The sequence below is a fragment of the Palaemon carinicauda genome, chromosome 44 (genome assembly GCF_036898095.1).
Source record: "Palaemon carinicauda isolate YSFRI2023 chromosome 44, ASM3689809v2, whole genome shotgun sequence".
In the NCBI taxonomy this organism is placed as follows: Eukaryota; Metazoa; Arthropoda; class Malacostraca; order Decapoda; family Palaemonidae; genus Palaemon; species Palaemon carinicauda.
The window spans coordinates 7,972,672-7,999,593 of record NC_090768.1 but is presented as its reverse complement, the minus strand read 5'-3'; the positions used below and the strand labels follow the sequence as shown (position 1 = coordinate 7,999,593).

General features: G+C 48.1%; 1 protein-coding gene and 1 pseudogene across 1 annotated transcript in view; both read right to left on the bottom strand.

The window, feature by feature from the left end:
* Akt (Akt kinase) overlaps nucleotides 1-26,668 on the bottom strand; it is a 103,183-nt gene extending 76,515 nt beyond the window's left edge. The window contains exons 1-2 of the mRNA XM_068366922.1: nucleotides 26,496-26,668; nucleotides 5,456-5,646 (exon numbers count right to left, since the gene is read on the bottom strand). Coding sequence (XP_068223023.1) covers nucleotides 5,456-5,641 — 186 coding nt within the window. The 5' untranslated portion in view covers nucleotides 5,642-5,646; nucleotides 26,496-26,668. The remainder of the gene's footprint in view (nucleotides 1-5,455; nucleotides 5,647-26,495) is intronic.
* Nucleotides 1,027-2,382, bottom strand: LOC137634492 (uncharacterized; annotated as a pseudogene).
* Nucleotides 26,669-26,922: the final 254 nt, after the last annotated feature.

Below are 26,922 nucleotides of genomic sequence, written 5' to 3'. Positions count from 1 at the left end.
TACATCGAAACCATTTTCTACTTTAACAAAAGAATCATTCATACTGCTTATCATTCTCCTATCTCTCATTATCGCGTTTGTCATACGTTCTTTACCTTACCAGTCATTACCTGTCTTAATTCAAACATACCTCTCATACTCTACATTGACCTATGTATATATACCTCCCATGCCATCGCCCTCCCGTATATTACGGATTCTCTTCCTCCTAACACTCGGCAACAAACTTACATTCACCTGAGGCTCTTGCATATTCATAACACCATCATATATATATATATATATATATATATATATATATATATATATATATATATATATATATATATATATATATATATATGCACTCGTTTTCACCAAATTACCTGCTTCCATACCTTCCACTACAAATTCATACTTGTCACTATTGGAAATTCCCAGACTGCTCGGCAAGGCAACTTTTACACTAATAACCTCACCTTTCTTACCCGATGACTTTACACTTTCCTTTGCTACCAACGGCACTCCCTTCCACACCTTTGTACTCACTCTGCCGTCTTCCTTTCAATAAAATTCCCCACAAATATTACCCTTAACCTTTATTTCTATCATACTCACACTTGGATGTACAATCATACCACATTTTTTCAGAAAATTATACCCAAGCAATACGTCATATTTCTCATGCGCTCCCTCGACCACATAAAAATCTTTATCCTCCATCATCAGCCCACCAATCATAACATTTTCCCGCAACTTGCCTTGCACAGGCATACGCAAATTACCAATACCTTTTACTTCACCCTTACATCCCTTAAATTCACAAACCTCTTTTACCTTATCATATACATTCCTAAACATTAAATTGACACCACAACCAGTATGAATCAAACCAACCAACTCTACACCATTAAAAACCATTTTCACACTCATGCAATCATGTGCTCTTTCCCCCCATCACATCTTCATGCAATAAACCCTCACAAACATACATCACATTCACTACCCACACACACGAGGACTCACCCAGCTGAACCCTCTGATTAATTAGTTTCCCGAACATCCTGGATGACTTAATCCCTTCTTCCCACAAACCCTTGCTATATGCCCATCCACCCCACATTCAGTACACTTAGCAAGCTGCTCCTGGCACATCCTCGCATAATGACCATCCTTACCACAATTACCAAGAATCACATTTGTAAGATTACTCCTACATCCACTTGCTACATGCCCAGTTGTACCACACCGATAACACTTAACCACTTTCTCTTTCTTACACTCGCTAATAGGATGCCCTGTCTCTCCACACCCAAAACATGCTCCTAATGCCCAGCTTCACTCGTTCTTTTTATGTCCTACCTTCCCACACCTATAACCTCTCTCTTCACGGATACCACTACCTAACCTACCTTACTGCACACTAGCACTTCTATCTCTCCAAACCTGATTTCCCCGTCTAAAACCTTCATTTCTCGGCATGGGTATTCCTACATTACTCGCCCTAACACTTCTATCTACTACACTATCAGCTACCCTCATTGGCCCTCTCATAACAGAATCTCTAAAACTACCAAATTCTGGCACACTTTCCTCCATTCCAGTTCTTACACTCACAGATTTACTTTCTTTCATACACCCATCCAACTCGTAATCCTCAACTATCTCTAAAATATCATCCCAAGTCAATCTCTCTCTAGTCCACCTCATTTTCTCCTTCCGTTTCAAAATAATAAACGCAAACACATTCTCTGGTACTGTACCCAAAAACTTCTTCATTAGTTCCTTATTTTCATTTATTTCCTCATCCCCATACTTCTTTCTAGCTAAAGTTTCTAACCGACATACATACATTGAGATTGATTCACCCACATTCATTCGTGCTTCATCAAAATCATCTTTACGCTTATACCTAACACTAACTTTCATACGTTTTACCTGCTCAATCATTCTCTTCTTTACACTTCCATACTCAACATCTCCTACACTTATTATCACCTCATACATCGTCAACAAATATCCTGACAAAAATTCTCCCAACTCCCCAGCCCAAACTCTCTTACTATCCCCATACTTAGCCTGACAATACCTTTCATATTCCCTAAAGAAGTCAAATACATCCCTACTGCTATGTTCATTAAACCTTTCACACCTAGGTACCTCTCTCATAAACACTGTCTTACAAACTTCCTCTACTTCATTCTCACTATCTTCACTGCTTACTCCCTTCTTGTTGCCTTCTTCCTCATTTGAATACAATGAATCTAATTCTACACTCAAATTCCTATCTTTAACAATTCCCTTTTTACCATTTTTCTTACTTACCACCTTCACACATTCATGATCATCCTCACTCGCACCCTTTACCTTTCTTCTCATTCTTCCTATCTCCCTTCGGTCCATCCTTACTATGTCTCATCCCTTTACCTTCAATATCACTATCACTACCTTCCCCATTATCACTTACCCTATCCTTCTCTTCCACTATCAACTCGTTACCCGTAGCAGAAGCCAATCCTCTGACTGCACCTTCACCCATGACAATTTTCATCATCCCCATTACTTGCCCCATCATAGCTTCCATTCGTTCCTCATTTTCTCGCATCCTCATCTCAACACCCTCTTCCACTCTCTCTACATTCCCTGAAGTTCCCTTAGTTTCCTTTGCATCTCCTCATTCTCACATCTCAACCTCGCATTCTCCAACAACAACCTCTCCTCTCGCTCATTAGACAATCGCAATTTCTCCTTTAAAACCTGTAACTGTTCTTCCATTTCCTCCATTTCGATCGCTCTTACGTCTAATTAATAAATCTATTTTACCCTTGTCCAACAGTCCAGTTCTCAATCCCACCTTGACAGTCATTGTTCGGGTACCAAAATAGTGTGGTGGGATGTAAACAAAAACAAACCCCCCCCACCCTTGATCTCTTTAAACAGACAAATTGTCCCACAACACAAACTTTCCCCTTACTTTTACTTCGACTGGACTAGTGAACAGAGGGAACAGTAAAACAAAACATAACCTTAAAGCTATATTTCTTACAAATCAAACAACCAAAACCACTTATAACTAACCATCAATTTAACAATATAAGACAAAATAACAAACATATATCGGTGCGTGTGGGTACCGAGAACTCACCAATAATCAGAAAAACAAAATCCTTTCACAATACCCAACACCGATAATCTACACACACAGTACCAAACCTACTTAAAACTAAAATAAATCACTTAACACTAAAATGCAAATCATATTTCATAACACTCACTCACTCACTCACTCACTCACTCACTCACTCACTCACTCACACTCACACTCACACTCACACTCTCTCTCTCTCTCTTGTGATTTGGCAAAACTAAAGCAAATAAAATAAAATTAACCCTCCACATCTCTACTGTTAGATGGCAAAGGGGCTGCGAAAAGATACAGCCTTGTTTGTTTACATAAGCCACTACTGTGGTTTTGTCGCTCATCAACACTACAGAGTGACCTGCCAAGAACTGTTGGAATTGTTGGAGGGCCAGAAAGGCTGCTCATCTCTTAATAGATTTATGTGCTGGTACCTTTCGGACTCAGACCATAGCCCTGAGGCAGTGTGGTGCAGCATGTGGGGCGCCCAACCCTTCTTTTGATGCGTCTGTGTAGAACATCAATTCCAGGGAGGGACAAGAAGGCCTGTTCCTTTACAGAAGTTCTAATCTGTCACCTACCACTGGAGATCTGTCAGTTGATCTTGTCCCATACGAGCTAAATTATCTGGGGAGCCAGTGTGTTGACTCCGCTTGGATTAGAGCATCCACTGAAGAGAAAGAATTCCGAGGCAGCTGTTGGGCACTAGAGGGACCAGGGATGCCAGGTGACCTAGGAAACACAACCACTTCTGGGCTGGAAGCTCTTCTCGTCTAAGGAATGGGCTTGCTACCTCCCTCAGCCTATGCAGTCTCTTATCTGATGGAAACACTTACTATAAGTTGGTGTCTATAATCATACCTAGATATACCAGTCTTTGAGAGGGGAGCAGGGATGACTTCTTGAGGTTTATCATCATCCCCAGATCTTGCCAAATCTCAAGCAGTCTGTCTCGGTGTTGAGGAAGGGCCACCACCCAGTCAGCTAAGATCAAACATTCGTTGAGGTACCTTAGGAGACGAATGCCGATCCTGTGAGCCCAAGCTGCCACTAGGGTGAACACTCTCGTAAAGACCTGGGGTGCTATGAAAAAACCGAAGCACAGCACCTTGAACTGGTATTGCTTGTTCTCGTGTATGACCCGAAGATACTTTTTTGAAGATGGATAGATTGGGATCTGGAAGTATGCATCCTTGAAATCCAGAGTGCATGTGAAGTCCTGTGGTCTTATCGCTTGTATGACCGTGAGTGTCATCTCCATCCTGAACGAAGTCTGAAGAACAAACCTATTAAGAGCCAAGAGATTGATGACTTGTCTCCAGCCTCCAGACAGCTTTTTCACAATAAAGAGTTAACTGAAGCAACTTGGGAACCTGTCAAGGACCTCTAGGAGAGCACCTCTCCAACATGTTCTGGACTTCAGCCCATAGGGGCAGTTCCTTTGCAGATCTTTTAGCGTAGGAGCTGGATGGAATTGGATCCCAAGTTAGTGGTGCGAGAGATTAAACGAACCAAACCAAAATCACGCATCGGCCCAGTGCTGCACAACATGAACTATTAGGGGAATAAGTCACCTTCCTAGCAAGATAATTCCTCAAAAGGGAACTGAACTGTTATAAACTTTAACACAAGTAATGAAATAAACACACGGGAAAGCTGAGAACCTGCTGACCATCAACGCAGGGGAGGGCGGCAAGGTAGGGGAGTAGTATCAACACAATGACAACTCCCTTACGGCAGAGGCCGCCGGATACACTGTCAACAGTAATTAAAGTTACAAGTATATAACAACATAAAAGTATATTTCCATTTATAAATATATACAGGCATATATATGTATAAGATAAATGAAAACACGCACAAGAGAAAAAAAAATAAAAATGACAGAAAAACAATCGAGGCAAGTCTTTGCGGGAGAGAACTGCAGCATGTCTGTTCTCTACCGAGTCAAAAAGTAAAGTGGTTACTCAGCCGAGAGGTGTGAGTGAGCGGGGTAGCCAGTCTACCCCCCCCCCCCCCCCCCCCCCGCTAACTAGAGGATGGGGTAGTTATCCCTCACTAAAATTATCATGGCTCGCCTTTCAGCTACACTGAAAGTATACCCACCCCTATAAATTAGACTTTAAATCACTGAAAGTATACCCACCCCTATAAATTAGACTTTAAATCTAGCATGCAGAATTAAAGGCCAAAATTAATATTTTGCCATTATCACTCATTTTATTTATTCACTGACAGCATAACACAACAACAAGATACTACATTATCACAATTTAGTAAAGGCAAACAGATAAAAGTAAACAAGGAAACTTCAAAAGAAACAGAATGTGTTCCCACCTTCACAGTAAAATTATTTAAAGGGTCTGAGAGGTCGTGTTCTGGTTTTGTCTTGAAGCCCAACAACGTTCCATTTTCAAGCAAATAAAAATATCGTTGTCTCCAGTTCTTGATGTGTTCTCCTCTTTTGTTAAGCCAGCCCTCTTTTACAATGGCTGGCTTTGCTTCACCTCCTGCTTCATCCATTATGCCTGTAAAAGTAAATCAAAAAGTTTAGTACATTTGAATCTGGAAATACAATTAATACTCCGCTGAAAAATTTAAGTAACTTATTAGACAAAGAAATTATTGCACTGCAACTAGTAAAGATAAATTTTATCTGAACTTCAATGACGCCTTTTCATTATCAAAGTGATGACTATCATGAACAATACAATCTTCTAAAGCAGGCCTGGGCAACTGTTTGTGTCAACTGAGGGGATGCCTATACTACACTATATCCATCTATGTGAGGTCCATATGATAATACACATTGGCCATGCAAGAAATACTACTCTCTCAATTTACACTATTTTTTTTTTTTCATTTTTTCCTTGTTTTATTTGTCTTACTATGAAAGCTTACATAAACTGACAACTTTCACTATTATTTAATAATAATAATGATGATTACTGAGAAAAATGACAAATTTGGAAACAATTTGTATTTTTCCCTAACTACAGTAATGCCTCACAACACAAAATTAATTTGTTCTGGAGTGGATTTCGTTTCATGAAAATTTTTTATGTCACATTTTAACTGTAAATCGCCTCGTTCATTCCAAACCCTACAAAAACACCACATTAAAATAAATTTGGAAATAATTTGTATTTTTCTTAACATACAAACCTGAAGCTATTTATTAGGGTATTACTTTCGGCAATGCTGAAAACCAGCCAAGACAATTTTAGTGAGGGATAATTACCCCATCCGCTAGTTAGCGGGAGGGGGTTGGGGTAGACTAGCTACCCCCCTCACTCACACCTGTCGGTTGAGTAACCACTTTTGCTTTCTGGCAGGACTTCTAGGGGGACAGGGTGGCCGGCCAATTTGTATAAATAGCTTCAGGTTTGTATGTTAGGAAAAATACAAATTATTTCCAAATTTCTTACTTGTTCCGACACTGATACAAACCTTCGCTATTTATAGGGTGACTTACTCTTAGGAGGGAGGAGGTTCTACCAACTCGCCTTGGTCATGACCCGGGGTCCTTCTAATTGATTTTGATCTAATTAGTAGGAACCCTACCCTCGCTAAAATCAAAGTACAGTAGTTACAAGGTAACTCACTGATAGCGGCCTGCAGAAGCTTGTGTGAGAGAGACTCGTGGCTTGTCTTTACGTAGGAACTCGAGGATTCTAAGACATATCCAATACCCTCCCTCATGAGGTATTGGTGGCGTAACAAAGTATTCATTCATACTCAGGATGCACAAGAGAAATGACTCTTACCTGCAGAGGGGTGAGGTCAGCTATGATTCGGTCTTGCAGAGCTATTTCCCCAGGGGGGAGAAGGAGAAAGAAAAGAAGTGAGCCAGACATTCTTTTCATTCACCCTAGGCTAACCCGGGTAACCTCAGCCCTAAACCTTTGCTACTTGTCCATCAAGGAGCCTGAGGCATTAGATCACTTGTTGTGCAGCCACCACAGGACCAATGGAGGTTTCCATGCTCCTGTGGGTTACGTCTTTCAGGTAGTGGGCTGTGAAGGTCGTCTGACGCTTCCACACGCCCGCTTGCAATACCTGTGCCACAGAAAAATTCTTCTTGAACGCCAGAGACGTTGCAATGCCTCTGACGTCATGAGCTCTGGGTCAGTTGGACAGAGGAGGATCTGGATATAGAGCGTATTCGATTACTTTCCTTATCCAGGAGGAAATAGTATTCCTCGTGACCCTCCTCTTGACCTTCCCTGTGCTTTTGCTGTTCTTTTCAAGTAACACCTCAGATTCCTTACTGGACATAGTAACAGTTTGTCTGGATCTTCGGTTACAGAACGAAGACTCTCTATCCGAGATGGGCCGAACCTGGAGTCCGGCACACCCGGATTTTGAGTCTAAGCTACAAACTCAGGGATGTAGTTGAGGATTACTTCCCCCCACCTCCTAGAGTGGAAGACATCAGCAGATAGACCATGAAGTTCGCTGACTCTCTTGGCCGAAGCCAGAGCGAGCAGGAACACCGTCTTCCACGTGAGGTGGCGATCTGAGGCCTGGTGTAGTGGTTAATAGGGGAAGCCCTTCAGAGACCTGAGGGCCTGAACCACGTTCCAAGGGGGAGGTCTTAGCTCTGCCTGGGGACAAGTAAGCTCGTAACTGCCTATGAGCAAAGAAAGTTCCGAGGAGGAAATATCGACTCCTTTCAGTCTAAAGGCGAGACTCAAGGCTGAGCGGTAGCCTTTGACTGCCGAGACCGAGAGGAGCATTTCTTCCCGAAGGTATACAAGAAACTGCGCTATACAGTAGTTGGAACAGAGGCATCAAGGGGAGAGATACCCCCTCCACGACACCAACCACCGAAAACTGACCACTTCGCCTGGTAGACTGCCTCTGTGGATCTCCTGAGGTGTCCAGCCATTCTTTTCGCAACCGGTTGCAAAAAGCCCCTCTGTGTGAGGAGGTGCTTGATAGTCTCCAGGCTTAAAGTTGATGCGAGGCTACGGCTTTGTGGAAGATGTTGGCATGTGGTTGTTTGAGGAGGTCGTGCTGTGGAGGAAGCTCCCTCGGGATCTCCGTGAGGATATGCAGAAAGTCCGGGAACCATTCTGCGTGATGCCATAGCGGAGCTATGAGGGTCATTTGTAAGTTGTTGCTTGCTCATACCTAGTTGAGGACCTTTCTCATCAGACAGAACGGAGGAAACGCGTAAGCGTCCAGGTTTATCCACCGTTGGTGGAAAGCATCTTGCCAAAGAGCTTGGGGATCCGGGACTGGGGAGCAGTACAACGGAAGCCTGAAATTCAGGGCCGTTGCGAACAGATCCACAATCGGGGAACCCCACAAAGTCAGGACTTTGTTGGCTCTCAGAGGATTCAAAGACCACTCGGTACCAACTATCTGAGTCGCTCTGCTCAGCTTGTCTGCTAGCACATTCCTCTTGCCCGGAATGAAGCGAGCTGATAGTCACCGAGTTGTCTTCTGCCCATCTGAGTATCTCTACTGCAAGATGGCACAGCTGCTGCGAAAAGGTACCGCCCTGTTTGTTTAGGACCTGGTGGAACTCATGGAGGGCCAGAAAGGCTGCCCTCATCTCTAAGAGATTTATGTGCTGGTACCTTTCTGATTCGGACCATTGGCTGGAGATGTAATGGTGCAGCACGTGAGCCCCCTACCCCCCTTCTTTTGATGCATCCGAAAAAAGCATCAATTCCGGGGGAGAGATGAGAAGATCGACCCATTTGCAGAAGTTCGGCTCCGCCAGCCACCACCTGAGGTCCAACTGTTCCTCTGGCCCTATGCGGACTAGGTGATCCCGGGAATCGGAGTGTTAGTTCCACTGGGATTTTAGTCGCCACTGGAGGGATCTCATCCTGAGGCGACTGTTGGGGACCAGTCGGGTCAGGGAAGAGAGGTGACTAAGAAGGCAAAGCCAATACTGCGCCGGGAGCTCTTCCCGACTGAGGAAGACCTGTGCTATCTCCCTCAGTCTCTGGATCCTTTCGTCTGATGGAAACGCTTTGTGCCTTAGGGTGTCTAATCGCATGCCTAGGTATCCCACGTTCCCCAGATCCTGGCAAAACCTTAGAAGCTTGTCTCGATGGTGGAGAGTCTGCGAGTCTGCTAGAATCAGCCAGTCGTCCAAGTATCTTAGGAGACGGATGCTGACTCTGTGAGCCCAAGATGATACTAGGGCGAACACTCTCGTGAATACCTGGGGTGCTGTGGAAAGACCAAAATGCTTCCGATTGAACATGAATATCAGATACTTCCTGGAAGACGGGTGAATTGGGATCTGGAAGTATGCGTACTTCAGATCTAGAGTGCACATGAAGTCCTGGGGTCTTATCGCTTGTCTGACTGTGTCGGCTGTCTCCATCCTGAAAGGTGTCTGTTCGACAAACCTGTTCAGGGTAGAGAGGTCGATGACTGGTCTCCAGCCTCCAGACGCCTTTTTCACAAGAAAGAGTTGACTGTAGAAGCCTGGGGACCCATCGAGGACCTCCTGGAGATCGTCCTTCTCCAACATGGACTGGATTTCTGCCCTGAGGGCAAACTCCTGTGAGGATCCCTTCGCACAGGAGTTCGATGGAATCGGCACTCGAGTCAGTGGAGGGAGAGGGAGCGTGAACGGGATACGATACCCTGAAGGAATCACCTCGACCGTCCAGGGTTCGGCTCCATGGTGAAGCCACCTCGGCCAGCGGCTTTGCAGGCATCCCACCCACAGGTGGGCAAATGGGAGGATTGCCTGTCTTATTGGGACCGGCCTCGGCCAGATCCCTTCCTACCCTTTCCTCCACGTAAGGACTTTTTTCTGTGAAAGGCCTGCTTTGCACCCTTTTTACCCTGTTGTTTTGGGTCTCTAGCCCTTTTCGGCTGCGGGTTTTGCTGTGCTTTCTGCTGTGGCTGGGAGGGGTAAGGTCTAGCTGTTAAGACCTTTTGGATGAGAGAGTCCTGACTGGAATTCTTCCACCTCTCTGCCACCCGCTCAACATCCTCGGGATGGAACAAAGGTTCACTACCTGATGGGAGAGGAACTCAATGGCCCGAGTGCCAGACAATAGGAAAGTCTCCAAAGACTTCCTGGAGGACCCCCGAGACAGGTCTTTCGACCACATCAGTTGTCATAAGGATCCTAACCAGAAATCCAGCCACGAAGTAGCCTGCATGGCGTACTTCACCACCTTTTCCTGGTTTAGATTTCAGAGGCCGAAAAGGAGACTGGAAGTCCCGTAAGTTTCTCAAAGGGGGTGGCCTTCGAGAGTGCCTCTATAGAGTAGTCAAGAGGCAATGTTGGAAGAGATTCCCCGAGGATCTCATAGTATCTCCTCTGAAACACATACGGAGAAGGTAGGAGCTGAGAGAAGAGGTAGACCCAGTTACCTGGAACACTGCCTTCTGTTTGGCACTCTTCAACCCCTTTGACCAGGGCAAAGCTGCACTGGTCCTATGATGTTTCTGAGTGCCGTAGAACTGGTCAAGGACCGTTTCTTTTCCATCTAGAGGGGTTGCCGATGGATCTGAAAGTCCATTGATGGAACAGATGCAGGCTAGGACCTGCCAGAAGGCGTGTTCCGACTCCTCCTTCTCATCCTCTGTAAGCTTATGGCTAGCGGCTACTGGCAGAGCGCCATCCTCGAGATCGCTCTGTCCTTCCACGTCCGAGCTCTCATCCATAGGAGCCCGGAGTGGGTCAAAGTCGTCAACTGTATAGACTGGGGATAGGGAGACTACCAGGGAGGTGCTCGCTTCCGGCTGCCTGGGAGGCAGTGAGGAAGAAAGCCTGGCCGAGGATTTGGGGATGGTGAACAAATCCTTCGGTTCCCTTCCACGAGGCCGGAGGTCCTCTGTCCCCAAGGGCCTAGAGGACTCCATCGGCTTACGGGTGGAATGTAAGTCCATTGCCGTACGGGGTGAATCCCGTCCGGTCGCAGGTCGTGTCTCCTAAGACACTATCTCGACCGGTAAAGAACGGAAGGAGTCTCCATAAGAAGTAACCCTATCCTCCTTGGGGAGCGAAGACGAATCCTTTTCCTTTCCCCCTTTGGCCTGGCCTGTGGCATCTTGAACTGCAGTTGGCTACCCTGAGGTTTATGCCTAATCTCCTCCCGAGGTCTTTTGCGAGGGGATGATTGTCTCCCCTTGCCTGAAGGACCCGCCTGTGCAGCAACTTCCGACCTCCTCCAAGGATCGGAGGGAGGAGAGGACCCTGGGAAGAGAGGAGGCAACAAGGGAACCCTAGGTGTATCACCCAAGGACTGGGAGCGGGGAACGACTCCCTTCATGGCTTGGCGCATTACGTTTAATAAGGTGCTAAGCCACGGGGGGTCACGGGATCCTGTGGAACTAAGGGGAAGGTCCTTAGGAAAGAACTGCTCCCTGGGTAGGATTCCTAACCCTCTTGTCTGATGGAGGTTTCCCTACAGGCAAGATCGGCACATGCCTACCCTTAGGGATAGGGTCTGGGGTCGGTCGCGCAGGCGACTGTTGTCTCTGTTGAGGCCTAAGGGGCTCGAGAGACTGAATGTGAGCACCAAGATAGTCGTGCGCTCTTACACCGAACTGTTGGTAGGCGGAAGGGCGCTCGTGCGCGCGCCTTTCCCGAATGCGCGCACCTTCATCGCGCTCGCGGAGCGCATGAGGTTGTTCGCACACCTGGCACGCATAAGGTTGCTCGCGCAATGTGTGTTGTTCGCGCGCATGGCGCGCAACAGGACGTTCGCGCGCATGGAGCAACAGGACGTTCGCGCATATGGCGTGCCATAGGATGAACCCGCGCGCCATGATCGCCATTTTGTTTGTGTGCGCCAAGACGGTTGTGCGCGCCAAGACGGTTGTGCGCGCCAAGTCAGTCGTGTGCGCCAATCTGGCCATGCGCGCCAACTTGGTCGTGCGCGCGAGAGCTCTCAGGTCGGTGAAAGAACTCACTGCTATGCTCACCCGAAGGTTCACGATAGCTTGTGTTGTGTGAACGCGAACGATCAACACAACGAGTTTGAAAACTCTGTCATAAAAAGAATGACTCTGGGCACGAGAACCCGAAAGTTCAGCATGAACTGTGTTGCGCGAACCCGAAGGATCACTATACACCGAAGTGTTAGCGCGACTAGAGTTACGAGAGCCCAAGGGTTCAGCATAACTCAGGTTACGAGACCCCAAAGGGTCAACGTAACGAGGAATTGAGGTTCCTCTGTCACGAGATCCCGAAGGATCAACGTGACTGACAGTACGAGAACCCGGAGGTTCAACTTTACCAACATTACAAGATCCCGAGGGTTCAGCGCAACAGAAACCCAAAGGTTTCAAGTCGCGAGATCCCGAAAGTTCAGCGCGACGGAGACCCGAAGGACTCCTGCTGTCATGAGAACCCGCAGGATCAACATGACGAGAGCCTGAAGGCTCACGATCAGGCCAGCCCAAAGGGTGATCGTCACGAAACCCCGAAGGGTCAACGTGAGGAGAACCACCAGGTTCAAAAAGACGTCTCCTCACAGCCCGAGGAGGAGAACGACCGGGGTGGAGAGGGGTTACCCACCCCTCCACTCTACGAACCTCCGGAGAGGAACGTTCAACAGACTCCTCCCGAGGGGGAGACTGATTAAGGTCAACAAATAATTCTTCCGCAGGGGAGGAGAGTTCGCCGGAAGGAGAACTACGCTTATAACAAGGTTCTCTTTCCGCCCCTGTAGGAGAACCTAAAGCGTTAAGGGATTGCCGATGCACAGAGGCAACCCTCTCTCGCGAGCGAGAGATATGTTCCCCCGAAGGGGAAGCTTGCCTTGGAGAGAGCCCTGTCACCGCCCCTGGTGGGTTAGCTAACTCCTCGGCATCGGAACCAGACCCAAGGTCTGGAAGAGAACAGGCGCTCCCTGGGGGAAGAGAAGGAGCCGACTAACTAGGGGAGCCACCATCCTCATCTATCCCACAGGGTTGACCTGGAGTCACAAGCCATGGGCTACTGCTCGACCGTGCCCCGGAAGGGCCTGGTCGAGGATTAGCTTCGGGCAAAGAATTGGGCGTAGAGGAAGCCGAAGCCCGCGATTTCTTCGATTTCGAGGAAGACCTCGAAAGCAAAGATTTGCGTTTAGACTACTACTTCTTACGCGCAAACCTCTCCCACTGGGAGGCAGGCCACTCCCTACACTTGGAACAGGTGTTGTCCCGCGAACACTGAGTTCCCCAACAAGCCGGGCATAAAGGGTGTGGGTCCGTCTCCACGGACGACATGAAGGTGCCGCAGTGGCGGCCTTCAATCTCTGGATAGGTCCGCATAGCGGGACAATAACCATATACACACCGACACACACACAAGGCACATTGCGGGGGCATTCTACCAAGCCAAAAGTAAAAGTGGTTACTCAACCGACAGGTGTGAGTGAGGGGGGTAGCTAGTCTACCCCAACCCCCTCCCGCTAACTAGCGGATGGGGTAATTATCACTCACTAAAATTGTCTTGGCTGGTTTTCAGCATTGCCGAAAGTAATACCCCTATAAATAGCAGTCTGTATCTGTGTCGGAACAATTCCATAATAAAGCTACAGTATAACCACAACAAAATACTGTACGGTCAAATACATTTGAACCATTCAATATACAGTACCTAAAATGACAAAAACATAGATAATTTGTATTTTTCCTAACGACACAAACCTTTAGCTAATTATTTAGGGGTATTACTTTCGGCAAAGCTGAAATGACGAGCCATTAAAATTTAGCGAGGGTTAACTACCCATTCCACTAGTTAGCGGGGGTAGCTTGCTACCGCTCCTGCTCACACACAAGTGATTTAGCTCACTTTGCTTGAAGATATGACTTCAAGGGGGATAGGGCCTGGAGGACTTTGTGTCTTTCCAGTCCTTGGCAGGAAAGGGCTTTTTAGACACCGTTGTCTTCGCTGCGGTTTTGTTTGTCATGGTTTTGGCTGGACGGGACTGCTGAGGAGCTGGTGGTTTATAGGGCTTGGATGACAAAGTCCTATGGGGGAGGGAGTCCTGATGGGACTTGCTCCATCTCTCAGCAGCACGTTCCACGTCTTTAGATGGGATCCCTCAGGAGAGGAATTCCTGAGCCTGGCAATCTTAGCATTTGGGACTAGCTAGTGGAATCTCTCAGACACCGCGTCCCGACGTTTCAGAATAGTAATCGCCCATGTGTTTGAAACTTTATTGTGCAGGTGCCTGAGAGCAGGAAAGTCTCCATTGCTTTCCTGGTACATTCCTTAGAGAAATCCTTAGTTCATACCAGGATTCCCAAGGTCCATAGACAAACATCAAGCCATGAAGTAGCATGCATGGCATACTTTGTGACCTTCTCCTGATTAAGGATCTTAGTTGCCGAGAATGAGACCTGTTGGCTGGAGAGTCTCTCTAGAGAGATTCCCTTGATGAGCTTTTCCAAGGAGTGATGGAGAGGAAGAGCTGGACGAGGCTCATCTAAGATCTCGAAATGCCTCCTCTGCTGGAGACGAGGAGGTGGGAGAAGCTTGGTGGTAGAACCGGAATGTTGGGAGGACAGCTGAGACCAAGGCAAGGCTGCACTGGTCTTTGAGGGTTTCTGGGTGCCAAAGACACAGTCTAAGACAGTGTCTTTGCCCTCTTGTGGGGGTCTCTCTCGGTCAGTAAACTCACTGAGAACCCTCATGAGTCAGAACCTGCCAGAATGCATGTTCAGACTCTTTCTGCTCTCCTTCCGACGGACTTGCAGAGAAGTCTCCTTCTTCCACCCCCGAGAGCTCTTCTCGAGGTGGGTCGTGGACATCTCTCAACTGACTGGCTGCATCTGTAGGCTTAGAAGTCCTTGAAGAGGACTTCGGAAAAGTCTTGGAGTCCTTAGGTTCCTTCCGAGGAAGGACGTAGGACTCGAGCATCGAAGGTTGGATTGTCGTGTCCCTCCTGACTTTCATCAGTGGTGGAGAACTCTCTATGTGAGAGGAAACTTTCTCCGAAGGTGGAAGAGAGGAAGTCCCTCCCTCGGCAGAGGTGAGGTAGAAGAATGTTCAGTGGAAGATGCAGGAGGAGCAGACTCGAAGGCCTAACAGGAGTCAGCTTTACCCTCAGGGAAGTGACCGCGTCTGAGACTCCTCTCTTCCTCTTAAGGAGAAGAAGAAGCCGTGGTTCCTTGCATTAGGTCTGTTAAGAGCTGTAGGATGCTCTGAAGAGTGGGCAAACAGAGCAAGCGTGAAGGCTTGCACCACTGCTCTGACCATAGCTGCTGACTGACAGACGCACTGTCAGACAAATCCCCTGAAGGAAAAGGTACCGAAGGTTCCCTGCGAGGAGTCTCGGCTGTTGATGAGTCTGCCTTAGAAGGCAGCAGCTTCGGGATCCTGACCCCTTCTGTGGAGACCCCTTCCCCTTTCCCAGGCGGTCACACATTAATGCATTTGCAGGGAGGGGAATGAGGCGATGGTGACCTGTCGATTCAATGTTCCTTAAAACTAGGAGCCTGTAGAACCTGCTCATGGCCATGACGCAATTGCGCCAGTGAGCACTGGCGCATTGGCGAACACTGGTGGACCGGAAGGCACTGGTGCGCTGGAGTGCACTGGCGCGCAGTAAGGCACTAAGCAGGAGGATGCTGTGCGCAGTTTCCAGAGAAGGCGCAGGAGAGTCCTGGCATGCAGTATGGGACTGCGCAGGAGGATGCTGGTGCCCAGTTTTCAGTGAATGCGCAGGTGAGCGCTAGCAAGCTGGAGAACGCTGGCGAGCCGGAGGGTGCCGACGAGCTGAGGAGAGCTTTGGGCACAGGAGAGCGCTGATGCGCAATGGAACACAGGCGCTTGGGAGAGTGGCGACGTACAGGAGAGTGCTTTAGTGCAATACTGTAGAGCGTTGGCGAGCCGGAGACTGAGGCCAGCGCATTGGCGAGCGCTGGTGGGCCGGAGAGCGCTTGTGCGCAGAAGAGCGCTGGCACACAGTAAGGCGCTGCGCAGGATGATGCTGGTGCACAGTTTGTAAAGAATGTGCAGAAGAGCGCTAGTGCGTAGTATGGCACTACGTACGAGGATGATGGTGCCCCATTTCTGGAGAACGCGCAGGAGAGCGTAAGCGCCGGTAAGCTGGTGGCTACTGATGAGCTTGAGAAAGCTTTGGCAAAGGAGAGAGCTGATACGTAGTGGAGCGCTGATGTGCATTGGAGCGCTGGCGCTTGGGAGAGCGCTGTTGGTTTGTTGAGAGCTTTTGAGCAGTAGAGCGTTGGCGAGCCAGAGACTGAGCTCGAGTCCAGGGCAGGTGCGCATGGTCAGCAAATGTCAACACACACACACACTAATCAAGGAGAGAGCACAAACAAAGCAATTAATGGCAGTCTAAAAACAGGCGAAGGATGAGGAACGGCAATGACCGTACACCATCTGATCCAAAAGCAAAGTGAGCTAAATCACCAATGTAGGAGCAGGAACAGTAGAAAGCTAACCTCCAACCCCCGCTAAGTAGCAGAATGGGTAGTTAACTATCACTAAATTTTAATGGCTCGTCATTTCAGTTTCATCGAAAGTAATTCCCCTAATAAATAGCACAAGTTTGTATTCCAGTTCCGGAACAAATCTATATTTACATAGCTTTTTCTTTCCAATCAAATTTCTTCCAGGCAACTTTTCAAGTTAAAACTCTATTTTACATAAGAAAATAACCTGTACTCAGTATTTCCTTAACAGTGGAACACAACATCAGAGCGCACTCAAATCAAGTAAATCCATTGCTAGGGTGTTTTTTTTCTTTGCCATTGTGGTAAATCGTATCAATCTCATGACATCAAGTCTACTGGGTGATCTCTTTTGGCCAGTCAATGCTTTTAATTTTGAATTAGAGGTTTACCAACGTTTCTTTCAAACAGATCAACCCAATTTTATTGTGAAGACAACATGTTGACTGATGTTTTAATATTGTTTAAAGGTTAGTTTGTATGATTATTTAACATAAGTTCTTGGTCACTGATAAAATCTTGAATTATTGCATGTATTGTATCTTAATTATTCATATTCACTGTTAAAAATGAAAAATTTTAAGTAATTTTTATTTTTCCTAACATACTTACCGAGAATTACCTCTTCGGAGGGTCCTTGATCCTCTCTCAAACTCGACCAAGATTTCCCGCGCTACCCCCCTATCTCGCTCCCGATAGTTACTACCCCCGCCGCCAGGATAATTCCTTCGGCCCGGATTAGGGCAGGTCACTGCTTTTCCCGGGTCAGGACATCATTAAGTCCTCCGTTAAGCCCGACTTGGCAATGGAAGAATGGCACTCGGGGACGGAAGGGAGGGCCATTACTCAGAGGTAATTCTCGGTAAGTATGTTAGGAAAAATAAAAATTACTTAAAATTTTTCATTTGTTCCGACACGAATACTTTACCTCGAATTACCTCTTCGGAGACTTACACTTTAGGAGGCGGGAGAGCCATTCTGCCACTTGGTTAGGCACATGGTGCCCGGAGGGCTACGTAATGCGGGGGTACAGAGAGCGGATAGGGGGGTAGCAGTGGAAAACCTACGCTTATAATTTAAGGCTTACCTCTTGACATGTTCTCTACTGAATCTTCTCCTGAAGAAGTAGGGATGAGTCTATTCACTTGTTGGGGACGTCTTCCAGCCTGCCACTACACAGCTTGGAGGGCGGCGATGACTGTCCCAATGGAGAATCCATGCAAAGACTTTCTTGAGTAGTCTTTGAGGTAGTGGGCCGTGAAGGTCGACTGGTGTGACCAAGTGCCGGCCTGCAGGATCTGGCCCACTGCCATATTTCTCTCAAAGGCCAAGGACGTGCTCAGGCCTCTGATGTCATGGGGACGGGGAGTGCCTGGTACCGCCACCTTGTCTTCTTCATAAGCCCTAGTGATGACTTGTCTCAGCCAGAAGGAAATAGTGTTCTTGGACACTTGCTTCTTATTAACGCCTGAAGAGACGAAGAGGTTCTTGGCACCTGGACGGAGATGGGCCGTCCTTTCCAGGTACTTCCTGATCGTCCTGACCGGGCATAACTTCAGGTCGTCCGTATTACCTGTCTTGGGAATGGCCGGAACAGAGAAACCTTCGAACCTCGGGTCCCAGACTGCTGGGTTCTGAGTTTTAGCTACAAAGGAGGGTACGAACTTGAAAGATACCTCCTTCCACCCTTTGGAGTGTGCCACGTCGTAGGAGAGACCGTGGATCTCACCTACCCTCTTAGCCGAAGCTAAGGCTAGCAAGAAGACTGTCTTGAGGGTGAGATCTTTGTCCCCGATATCTCTGAGCGGTTCAAAGGGAGGAAGACACAACATTTTCAGGACCTTGGCCAGGTCCCATCTAGGCACTCTCCTGGCTTGGGGAGGGCAGGATTGTTCGAAACTTCTAATCAGCATCCCTATGTGTCTTGATGTCCCTAGGTCGATGCCTTTCAGGAGAAAGACTTGGCCTAAGGCTGCTCGCACTCCTTTAATAGCTGGGATTGACATTCCTATTTTATCCCTAAGATACACTAGAAAATCAGCTATGTCAGGGACCGAGGCTTCGAGAGGTCTTATTTGTTTTGTCGCGCACCATTTCGTAAAGGCGGCCCACTTCGCCTGGTAGACTACGGTAGAGGATTTTCTTAGATATAGGGACATCCTCTTAGCTGTGGAGGAGGAGAACCCCTCCTTCCTCAGGAGTCGCTCGATAGTCTCCAGGCGTGAAGGCGAAGAGAGAGAGGGTTGTCGTGGAACCTGAGGAAGTGCGGTTGACTCAGAAGATCTGACCTGGGGGACAGAGGCCATGGCGGATGGCTTGCCAGGTCTTTCAGATCCGCGAACCACTCTCTCTCCGGCCACCAGGGCGCTACCAAAGTCATCTTCAGGTTTTGGGCGGTTCTTACTCTGTTGAGCACTTGTCTTAGCAGCGTGAAGGGGGGAAAGGCATAAACGTCCAGGTTGTCCCACCTGTGCTGGAAGGCGTCTTCTAGGGCTGCTCCTTCGTCTGGTACCGGGTAGCAATAAACCGGTAACTTGGCGTTGAGCTTTGTTGCGAATAGGTCTATCACCGGGGAGCCCCAGCGTTGAAGGATGAGTCTGGCTACCGCTGGTTGTAGGGACCATTCCGTCCCTACTATCTGACCTACCCTGCTGAGGCCGTCGGCTAGCACGTTCTTTTTCCCGGGGATGAACCTTGCTAGCAGTGTTACCTGGTGTTCGTCCGCCCAGTGCAAGATGTCTACAGTGAGGTCGCACAGTTCCTTCGACTTCATGCCCCCTTGTTTCTTGATGAAGGCTACCACCGTGGCGTTGTCGCACATTAGGGCCACGGTGTTTCCCTTCAACCGACTTGCAAAGTGCAGACATGCCTTTTGTACTGCTTTTAGCTCTAGGACGTTGATGTGGTGATGCTTTTCGGTCTCTGACCAGGTCCCGCTTGCTGTTTCCTCCCGCAGGTGGGCTCCCCACCCTAGGCTGGAGGCGTCCGTGAACAGGAGAAACTCGGGAGGACAGGACCCGAGGGGCATCCCCTTGAGGGAGTTCGACCGGCATCTCCACCATTTCAAGGCTGTTTCCGTGTGCGGAAGGACTGGGATCGATGTTTTCTGAGAGCCTGTCTGGGACCATAGAGCCTTGAGGTTCCATTGTACGGGTCTGAGTCGTAACTTCCCTTGGGGGACTAGCTTCTCTAATGAGACCAGATGGCCTATCAGCCTCTGCCAGTCTTTCGCTTTCCTGGGAAGCCCCGACAGGAACGGCTGAATGATCTTGACGAGGTTCTGTATCCTGTCTTCCGAGGGGAAGGCCTTCCCCTGCACGGTGTCCAACGTCATCCCCAAGTACCCCATTTTGTTGGACGGCGTTAGGTTCGATTTCTCCAGGTTGATAATGACTCCCAGACTCCTGCAGAAACGGAGGAGGTCCTTTCCTTGTTCTTCCAAGAGGGCCTTTGAACTGGAAAGGAGCAACCAGTCGTCCAGGTACCTGATGAGGCGGATACCTCGTTCGTGAGCCCATACTGAGACTGTCGCGAAGACCCTCGTGAACACCTGAGGGGCCGTCGACAGTCCGAAGCAGAGGGTCCGGAACTGCAGGATCTGGGAGCCCCATTTTACCCGGAGGAACTTCCGACTCGACGGGTGGACTGGAATTTGGAAGTACGCATCCTTGAGGTCGACCGTCATCATAAAATCTTTCTCCCTCAAGGACATCAGGACGGATTTTGGGGTGTCCATCTTGAAGTCCGTCTTCTTGACGAACCTGTTGAGGGCCGACAGGTCTATCACCGGTCTCCACCCCCCCGTTGCTTTCTCCACCAGGAACAGGCGGCTGTAGAAGCCTGGCCCTGGGAGAAGGACTTCTTCCATGGCTCCCTTTTCCAACATGGAGGAAACTTCTTTTTGTAGGGTAGCCCTTTTCAACGGGTCCCTGGGAGCTAACCATTCTGTTTGGGTGGCTGGGATCAGAGGGGGTGAGTCCGCTATGAAGGGGATCCTGTAGCCTTCTTTCAGGACGGACACCGTCCAAGCATCCGCCCCATACGTTTTCCATGCTTGCCAATGGGGTCTGAGGCATCCCCCAACCCGAGGCTTGGGCGGGAGTAGGGGGCCTCTCCCTCTACCTTCTCCTAGAGGGGCGGCCTGATCTGCCCCTCTTCGAGGCGGAGTAACCCGACCTGAAGGAGTTGGCAGAAGCTGTAGTTCCCCTGCGGGAGGGCTGAGGAGATGATGACCAGGAAGAGGAGTGGGCGTCCCTCCTTGAAGAGCTGGGAACAGCTTGAGGGGTCACGGTCCTATCCGAGACTGACCTCTTATACGGAGGTCTCCTGGAGGATGATTGCTTAGGGACGTTGACTTCTCTCCTCTTGGACACCTTCTCCATCAGTTCTTCCAATTCCTTCAAAGGAAACAGGGACTCTCCTCCTAGGGGTAGGGTGCGAATGACTCGCGCCTGTCTGTCTGGGATTTTCCTTGCTACCCTGGAAAGCACTGTGTCCCTCTTCCGGGGGACCCAGTTGGCCGTCAGGGAGAGAGCCTGGTATGCCATAAATTTGAGCGCTTTCCCCCCGGAAGTGATAATGTCCGACAGGAGGCTCTGTTGTTCCGGGTCGTCGGGGTCTGTGGAGGCCTGTACATTCACTAACGTGGAGGCCCACCAGTCCAGCCATGAAGAGACGTTAATCATGTCCCTCGACATCTCCTCCATCATGCCTGCTTCAGAAGCCGAGAAGGACACAGGGGCTGAGCTGGCCCTTACATCCGAGCCGCCTTGTCCTAGGACATCCACGGCTGAGTCCACTCTACAGGGGCCCGGGCGTCGTCCTTCTGGGATATAAATTTTGGCCTGTAGTTTCAGACCCTGGAGGAGTTTGGAGGAACTCTGGGACCTGGGGGCCTCCGTAGTGCTGGCCACCAAGTTATCTATGTACTCCTGGCCGAGTACTAGGTCTGGGGAGAGGGGCAGGGCCAGAGAGGACTTCGGAAGGACGTCCCGATGTGTGTACCTCAAGAGGCTCGACCTCCAGGTATTCACCTTCGGCGCCTCGGGTTCAGGAATCCCATGGGTCCTCCTGATGCGGGCTACCACCCTTCTGTAGGCGGAGTCCTCCGACGGGGAAACCTCGCCTCCGTCGACCGAGGTATCGGCTTGGCTGGGGGGAGCCGTGCTTGGGAGGTAGACTGGCCTCTCCCTACTAGGTCCCATGGAGGCCGTCCCGCAACCGTAGGGCGCACCGTACACGGTCGGGTCTCGCCGTGTGGCGGGTGCCACCGACCCCGGGAGGCCTTTCGACTGGGCCAAGGCTCTGGACGCGGAGGACACGGTCCCGGTGGGAAGACCCGAACCCGGCAACCGGTCCTTCCCGCTCGACGTCCGACCCGGTTGGGCTGGTTCGGTCGGGCTGGCTTCTCGGAAGCGCGCTTCCTCCCGCCGGGTGGGGTGAACCGAAGGCCTCGAGGACTTGTGCCTGAGAGTGAGGTCCTTCTTGCGTGGCCGGTCGAGCGGTTCCAAGTTGTATGTAGGCAGTGACAACTTGGAGGCTCGATCACTGGACCGAGAGTCTGGCGAGCGGTGCTTCTTGGACTCTCCTGGGGGCACGTAAAACCATTCGCCGCCGCCGGGAGAGACCTCCCTCTTGTACCTACGGGAGTGAGAGCGTGGGCGCCTCCTACTGTGCCGCGACCTCGACCTAGAGCGAGAACGATCGCTATCGGTCCGCGCTCTCTTACGGTGCCGTCTCTCCCTGCGTTCTCCCTCGGAGGATGAGCCTTCTTCCGAAGAGTCCGAGGGTGCCACGTTCTTCCCGTAACGACTGCTAGAGTGATGCGCAGGGGAGGCCCTTCGCCGCCGACCGTCCGAGACAGGGTGCTGGAGAAAGTCCTCGGGAACTGCCGTGGATACCGAGGGTACTGAGACCACTCTGTCCCTACTAGAAGGCCATGGACCCAGGGATACGTCCATCCTCAGCGGAGACCTCCCTGGAGTCTTCGGTAACTTCCAACCGAAGGAGTCGCTACTCGGGCGACGAATTCTCGAGTGGTTCTCTTCTGGCGGGGGGGGAACCCGACGCACCAGCCCACGAGGGCGGGGGGGAGACCGAGAACGCCACACTGCCCCATACCGGGTCTTCCGAGGAAGCGTGCTCCCCTGCCACGTGGCCCGATCCGCCCGAAACACTCGCGGCCCTTCCGTTTACTCCCGAGGGGCCAGCCCTTGGTTCCTCCGTCACACTGGGTTCACTTGGGAGGACACTATGGGTCACAATTACACTGGGGGCTTGCTGGCCACTCCTCTGCGAAGGAGACGGAGAGGCCGAGGCTTCGTCGGACCGATCACTGACCGACTGTAAGGAAGACACGCCATTCACTTTCTTTGGGGAACGCTTAGACGACTTCTTTTTCTTAGTACCATAACGTACCCACTGAATTCCGTCCCAACTCACGCACTCGGAACATGTGTCCGAGGAGGAACAAACTTTACCCCTGCACGTGGAACAAAGGGAATGCGGGTCCACCTCTGGTTTAGAGAGGAAAGCCCCACACGACTTTCCTGCTCTAGGACCAGGACAACGACTCACGATCTCCATCGTTCGCACACGAAGGTCAACACTAACGAGTTACAGAAAAACCTTGGATAACACAAGGGAAACGGACTGAGGACACTTTGCGAAAACGCACTATCGCAGAAAAAACACAAGTCCGTACACTGGGAACACGTGGGAACACAACGCGCCAAAGGATCGAAAGATTTAAGCGAGAGAGTGAGATGCTTCGGATCTCACGACCAAGGACTTAATGATGTCCTGACCCGGGAAAAGCAGTGACCTGCCCTAATCCGGGCCGAAGGAATTATCCTGGCGGCGGGGGTAGTAACTATCGGGAGCGAGATAGGGGGGTAGCGCGGGAAATCTTGGTCGAGTTTGAGAGAGGATCAAGGACCCTCCGAAGAGGTAATTCGAGGTAAAGTATTCGTGTCGGAACAAAGATGGTTTTAAGTTCTAGGTTTTGTGCTATGAATAGGTTCAATTGAAAATTAATGGACTCATATTGATAAGTTAAATCCTTGAGTACTTTCAGCAATGAGATTGCATATTCGGTTCGGTCCTCTGCTTATCAGTTTAATATCATGCAATGGAAAAGTGAGCAAATTCTTGACTGGATTTTGGCACCAGACACTAGAGACTTCATTGGCTTCTAATAATGAAAGTACCTTATTGTTTTGTAGTATGAGCAAAGGGTATAGGAAGGGGATCGCCAAGAAATCAAGTAAGGACACAGCAACCGAGGTAGCTTGTAGAACACAACTCCTAACTAGTGTCGTAGAGATAACAGGCAGTTTGCAGGGGGGTGTCAACAACCCAGTAAGGGCATGGTAATGTAAGCAAGGTTGAGTGGTGTATTTCAAGTTAAGCCATATGTCTTTAATTAGAGAAAATGGGATTGAACTTCCCTTTTTCTATGACTTTTCCAAGCGGCGTCCACTGATCCACAAACCTCCCGGGGGTACCTTAGCTTACTAACAGGAAGTATCCCTTAATTTCTTACAACTCGATTAGTTTCCATATAAAATAGGATTAAATAACATCGATCTGTTCTCGTGATATTTAGTTATTTCCCTTGTGATATACGGATTTTAAGATTTATGTTCATGTGTTTTGGAAGGTCTAGATAATAAATTCATAGAAAAACACAGGACAACATTTCTAAGAGAAACAGACTTTTGCTACAGTAAATGATGTGCTTTCAACGAATTTGACCTTCATTTCCACTGCAAATAAGCCGTTCTACCATCATGGACCCCCCTTCCCGACAGACACAGGTGGGAACCTGGGATTTTTGGTGTGCGAACACAACAAAACGTAATTATTCAACACTTTTGAGATTATAAAAGGGTACAGAACCTAAAAAACACAGCTAACTTAACCTAGTAGTTCCCTGGTCCTAATCCATAGCAGGGGGCAAGCCCCCAGACCCCCTCCCCCTGATTATTTAACACTTTTGAGAACTTTAAAAGAGCACAGAAGCTAACAAACCCACTTAACCTAACCTACAAGTTCCAAGGTCACAATCACTACCCGGGGGAAAGGTCCCCGGGTCCCACTTCCCAGGTCCCAAACTAAAATTAAATCACAAATAAAGCCTTAAATTGTGATAAAGTATATGACAAATAATTCCTTACCTTATAATTGACACCTATTTTTTTTTTTTTCTTGCCAATCTTTACAAAAGCATTGCAGTAGGATATGAAAGTGCTGGTCTTCCCGAAAAGCTGAGTCAGAATTGCACTCAGGCCACTTGAGCCTTTGAGGGATAACACAATGAGATTTTGAAAAATTATTCACTACACCAGGAGCACCATGAAACTTGGCTATAGCATCGATATGCCAAAATAGCAACCATTACACTTTGTTACTCTGAGCTTCATAAGGCACATCCGACACGTAACATAGCTACAAAGATACTGAAGCGTTGTCGGAGAAAACGGTGTGCCGCAGACATGTCTATGTCACATACATGCCCAAGTACACCATGTGGAAGGCACGGTAGAGGAATGACGTATGAACACAGGAAATACGAACTTGTCATAGAGCATCAAGGAGAATTGCTTGTGCGCGGGAAGTACAAACTCATAATCGGGCAAGAAACCATGCACAAAAGGGAGCAGAAACATCTAACTGGCAAAACGTAAACAAAAGAATAAAATAAACATTTCAGGAGAAGAGGATCCCCATATTTTATGCAATTTTTCGTGGATTTATAAAACGTCCCAGAGAATGATGTATAGAAAAGAAAAGGTTAGTTTTACCATTATTTATTGATTCGCCGGTAAATTTTCCCCACCCAAAACCCCTGGTTTCCACTGGGTGGCTCCCATTACCATAAGATATATTGGATATCTTAACTATTTATTTGCGAGAGATAAAGGTCATTTGAGGAAAACAGGAGTTTTTTCTATATATACCTTAATTCTCTTACCAGTTAAGTTTGTCAAGTGTATTTCTAAATTAATACTGTCTATGGTAGTCTAGAATATTTTTTAACTAAAGATTTTTTAGCTTTGAATTTGGAAAAAAATTCCGTCACTCCAAAACATTCAATTGCTGATACCGAGTAATATTAAGATTTCAAAATTGTTCAAAACAAATGCAAATATGTCAGAAAAAGCCATTTTAACCAGAATGTAAGCAATCGGTGCAACAGTAGATATTTACAAACATTTCTGCATCATAGCAATGGGCCCATCTCGGTAATTAGCATAAATTTGTAACAGACACCATAGCACGAGGTTATTGGATAAAATAAATGATGTTGGAGTAGATAAGAATGAAGAAATACATAAATGACGCAGGGAACCTTGCACATTATAATATAACAATGAAATTATCTTGGCATGGACTACTATGACAGGATTAAGGTTTAGTGCAGTAAACTACTACAGTTAGTTCGGTTTAACGGCAAGCCTTCGAAGGATTAATCAATTCCATTTACTAATGCAGCCTATACAGGAAAATCATTGTGTCGACTAAGACCCAAGTGTCTCTTCTAAGAGTAGGACACTCCAAAATCAAACCAGTTCTCTATTCTTGGGTAGTGCCATAGCCTCTGTACCATGGTCTTCCACTGTCTTGGATTAGAGTTTTCTTGCTTTAGGGTACACTCAGGCACACTATTCTATCTAATTTCTCTTCCTCTTGTTTATTTTTAATAGTTTATATAGTTAATGTTTTGATGTTACTGTTCCTAAAATATATTTTCCCTAGTTTCCGTTCCTCACTCGGCTTTTTTCCCTGTTGGAGCCCCTGGGCTTATATCATCCTGCTTTTCCAACTAGGGTTGCAGCTTAGCAATTAATAATAATATTAATAATATCCGAGTCAGGGCTTTGGTCTTAAGACAGGCTTAGTGCTCAAGGTCCTTTATTGTTCTTTACTACGGCAGTGCTACTCTTCCCCTAAACGAAATAACAATAAAAGCATTGCTTACCCGACTTTCAGCCAACTGTCAGAAATGCCTAGACTATACCCTTCACGATCACTTGTCGTCCCTGAACAATTAAGGTAACACCATTGTGCGACGCATAACAATATCATAACATCACAACAATACTTTACGACTTGACCTCCTCACTCAGCTGTGTATGAGACCTTTCTGGCAGTGTTGCCAGATGGGTTAGTGTAAAAGCCCCCAAAACTCGTGATAAAAAATCCTCCAAACAACCCAAAAATCCCTATTTTCACAAATATATTTTCTTCTCATCATGTAGGCTTTACTCCTATAGAAATTACTCACCATACTTCATATAGAGTGCTAAGTAAACTAATTGCAACAATATAAAGATTTTCTAATTTTTGTTTCTTCATAGAAATTTGTACAGAATATCCCTGTTAGACACCCCAAATCCCCAAATCTA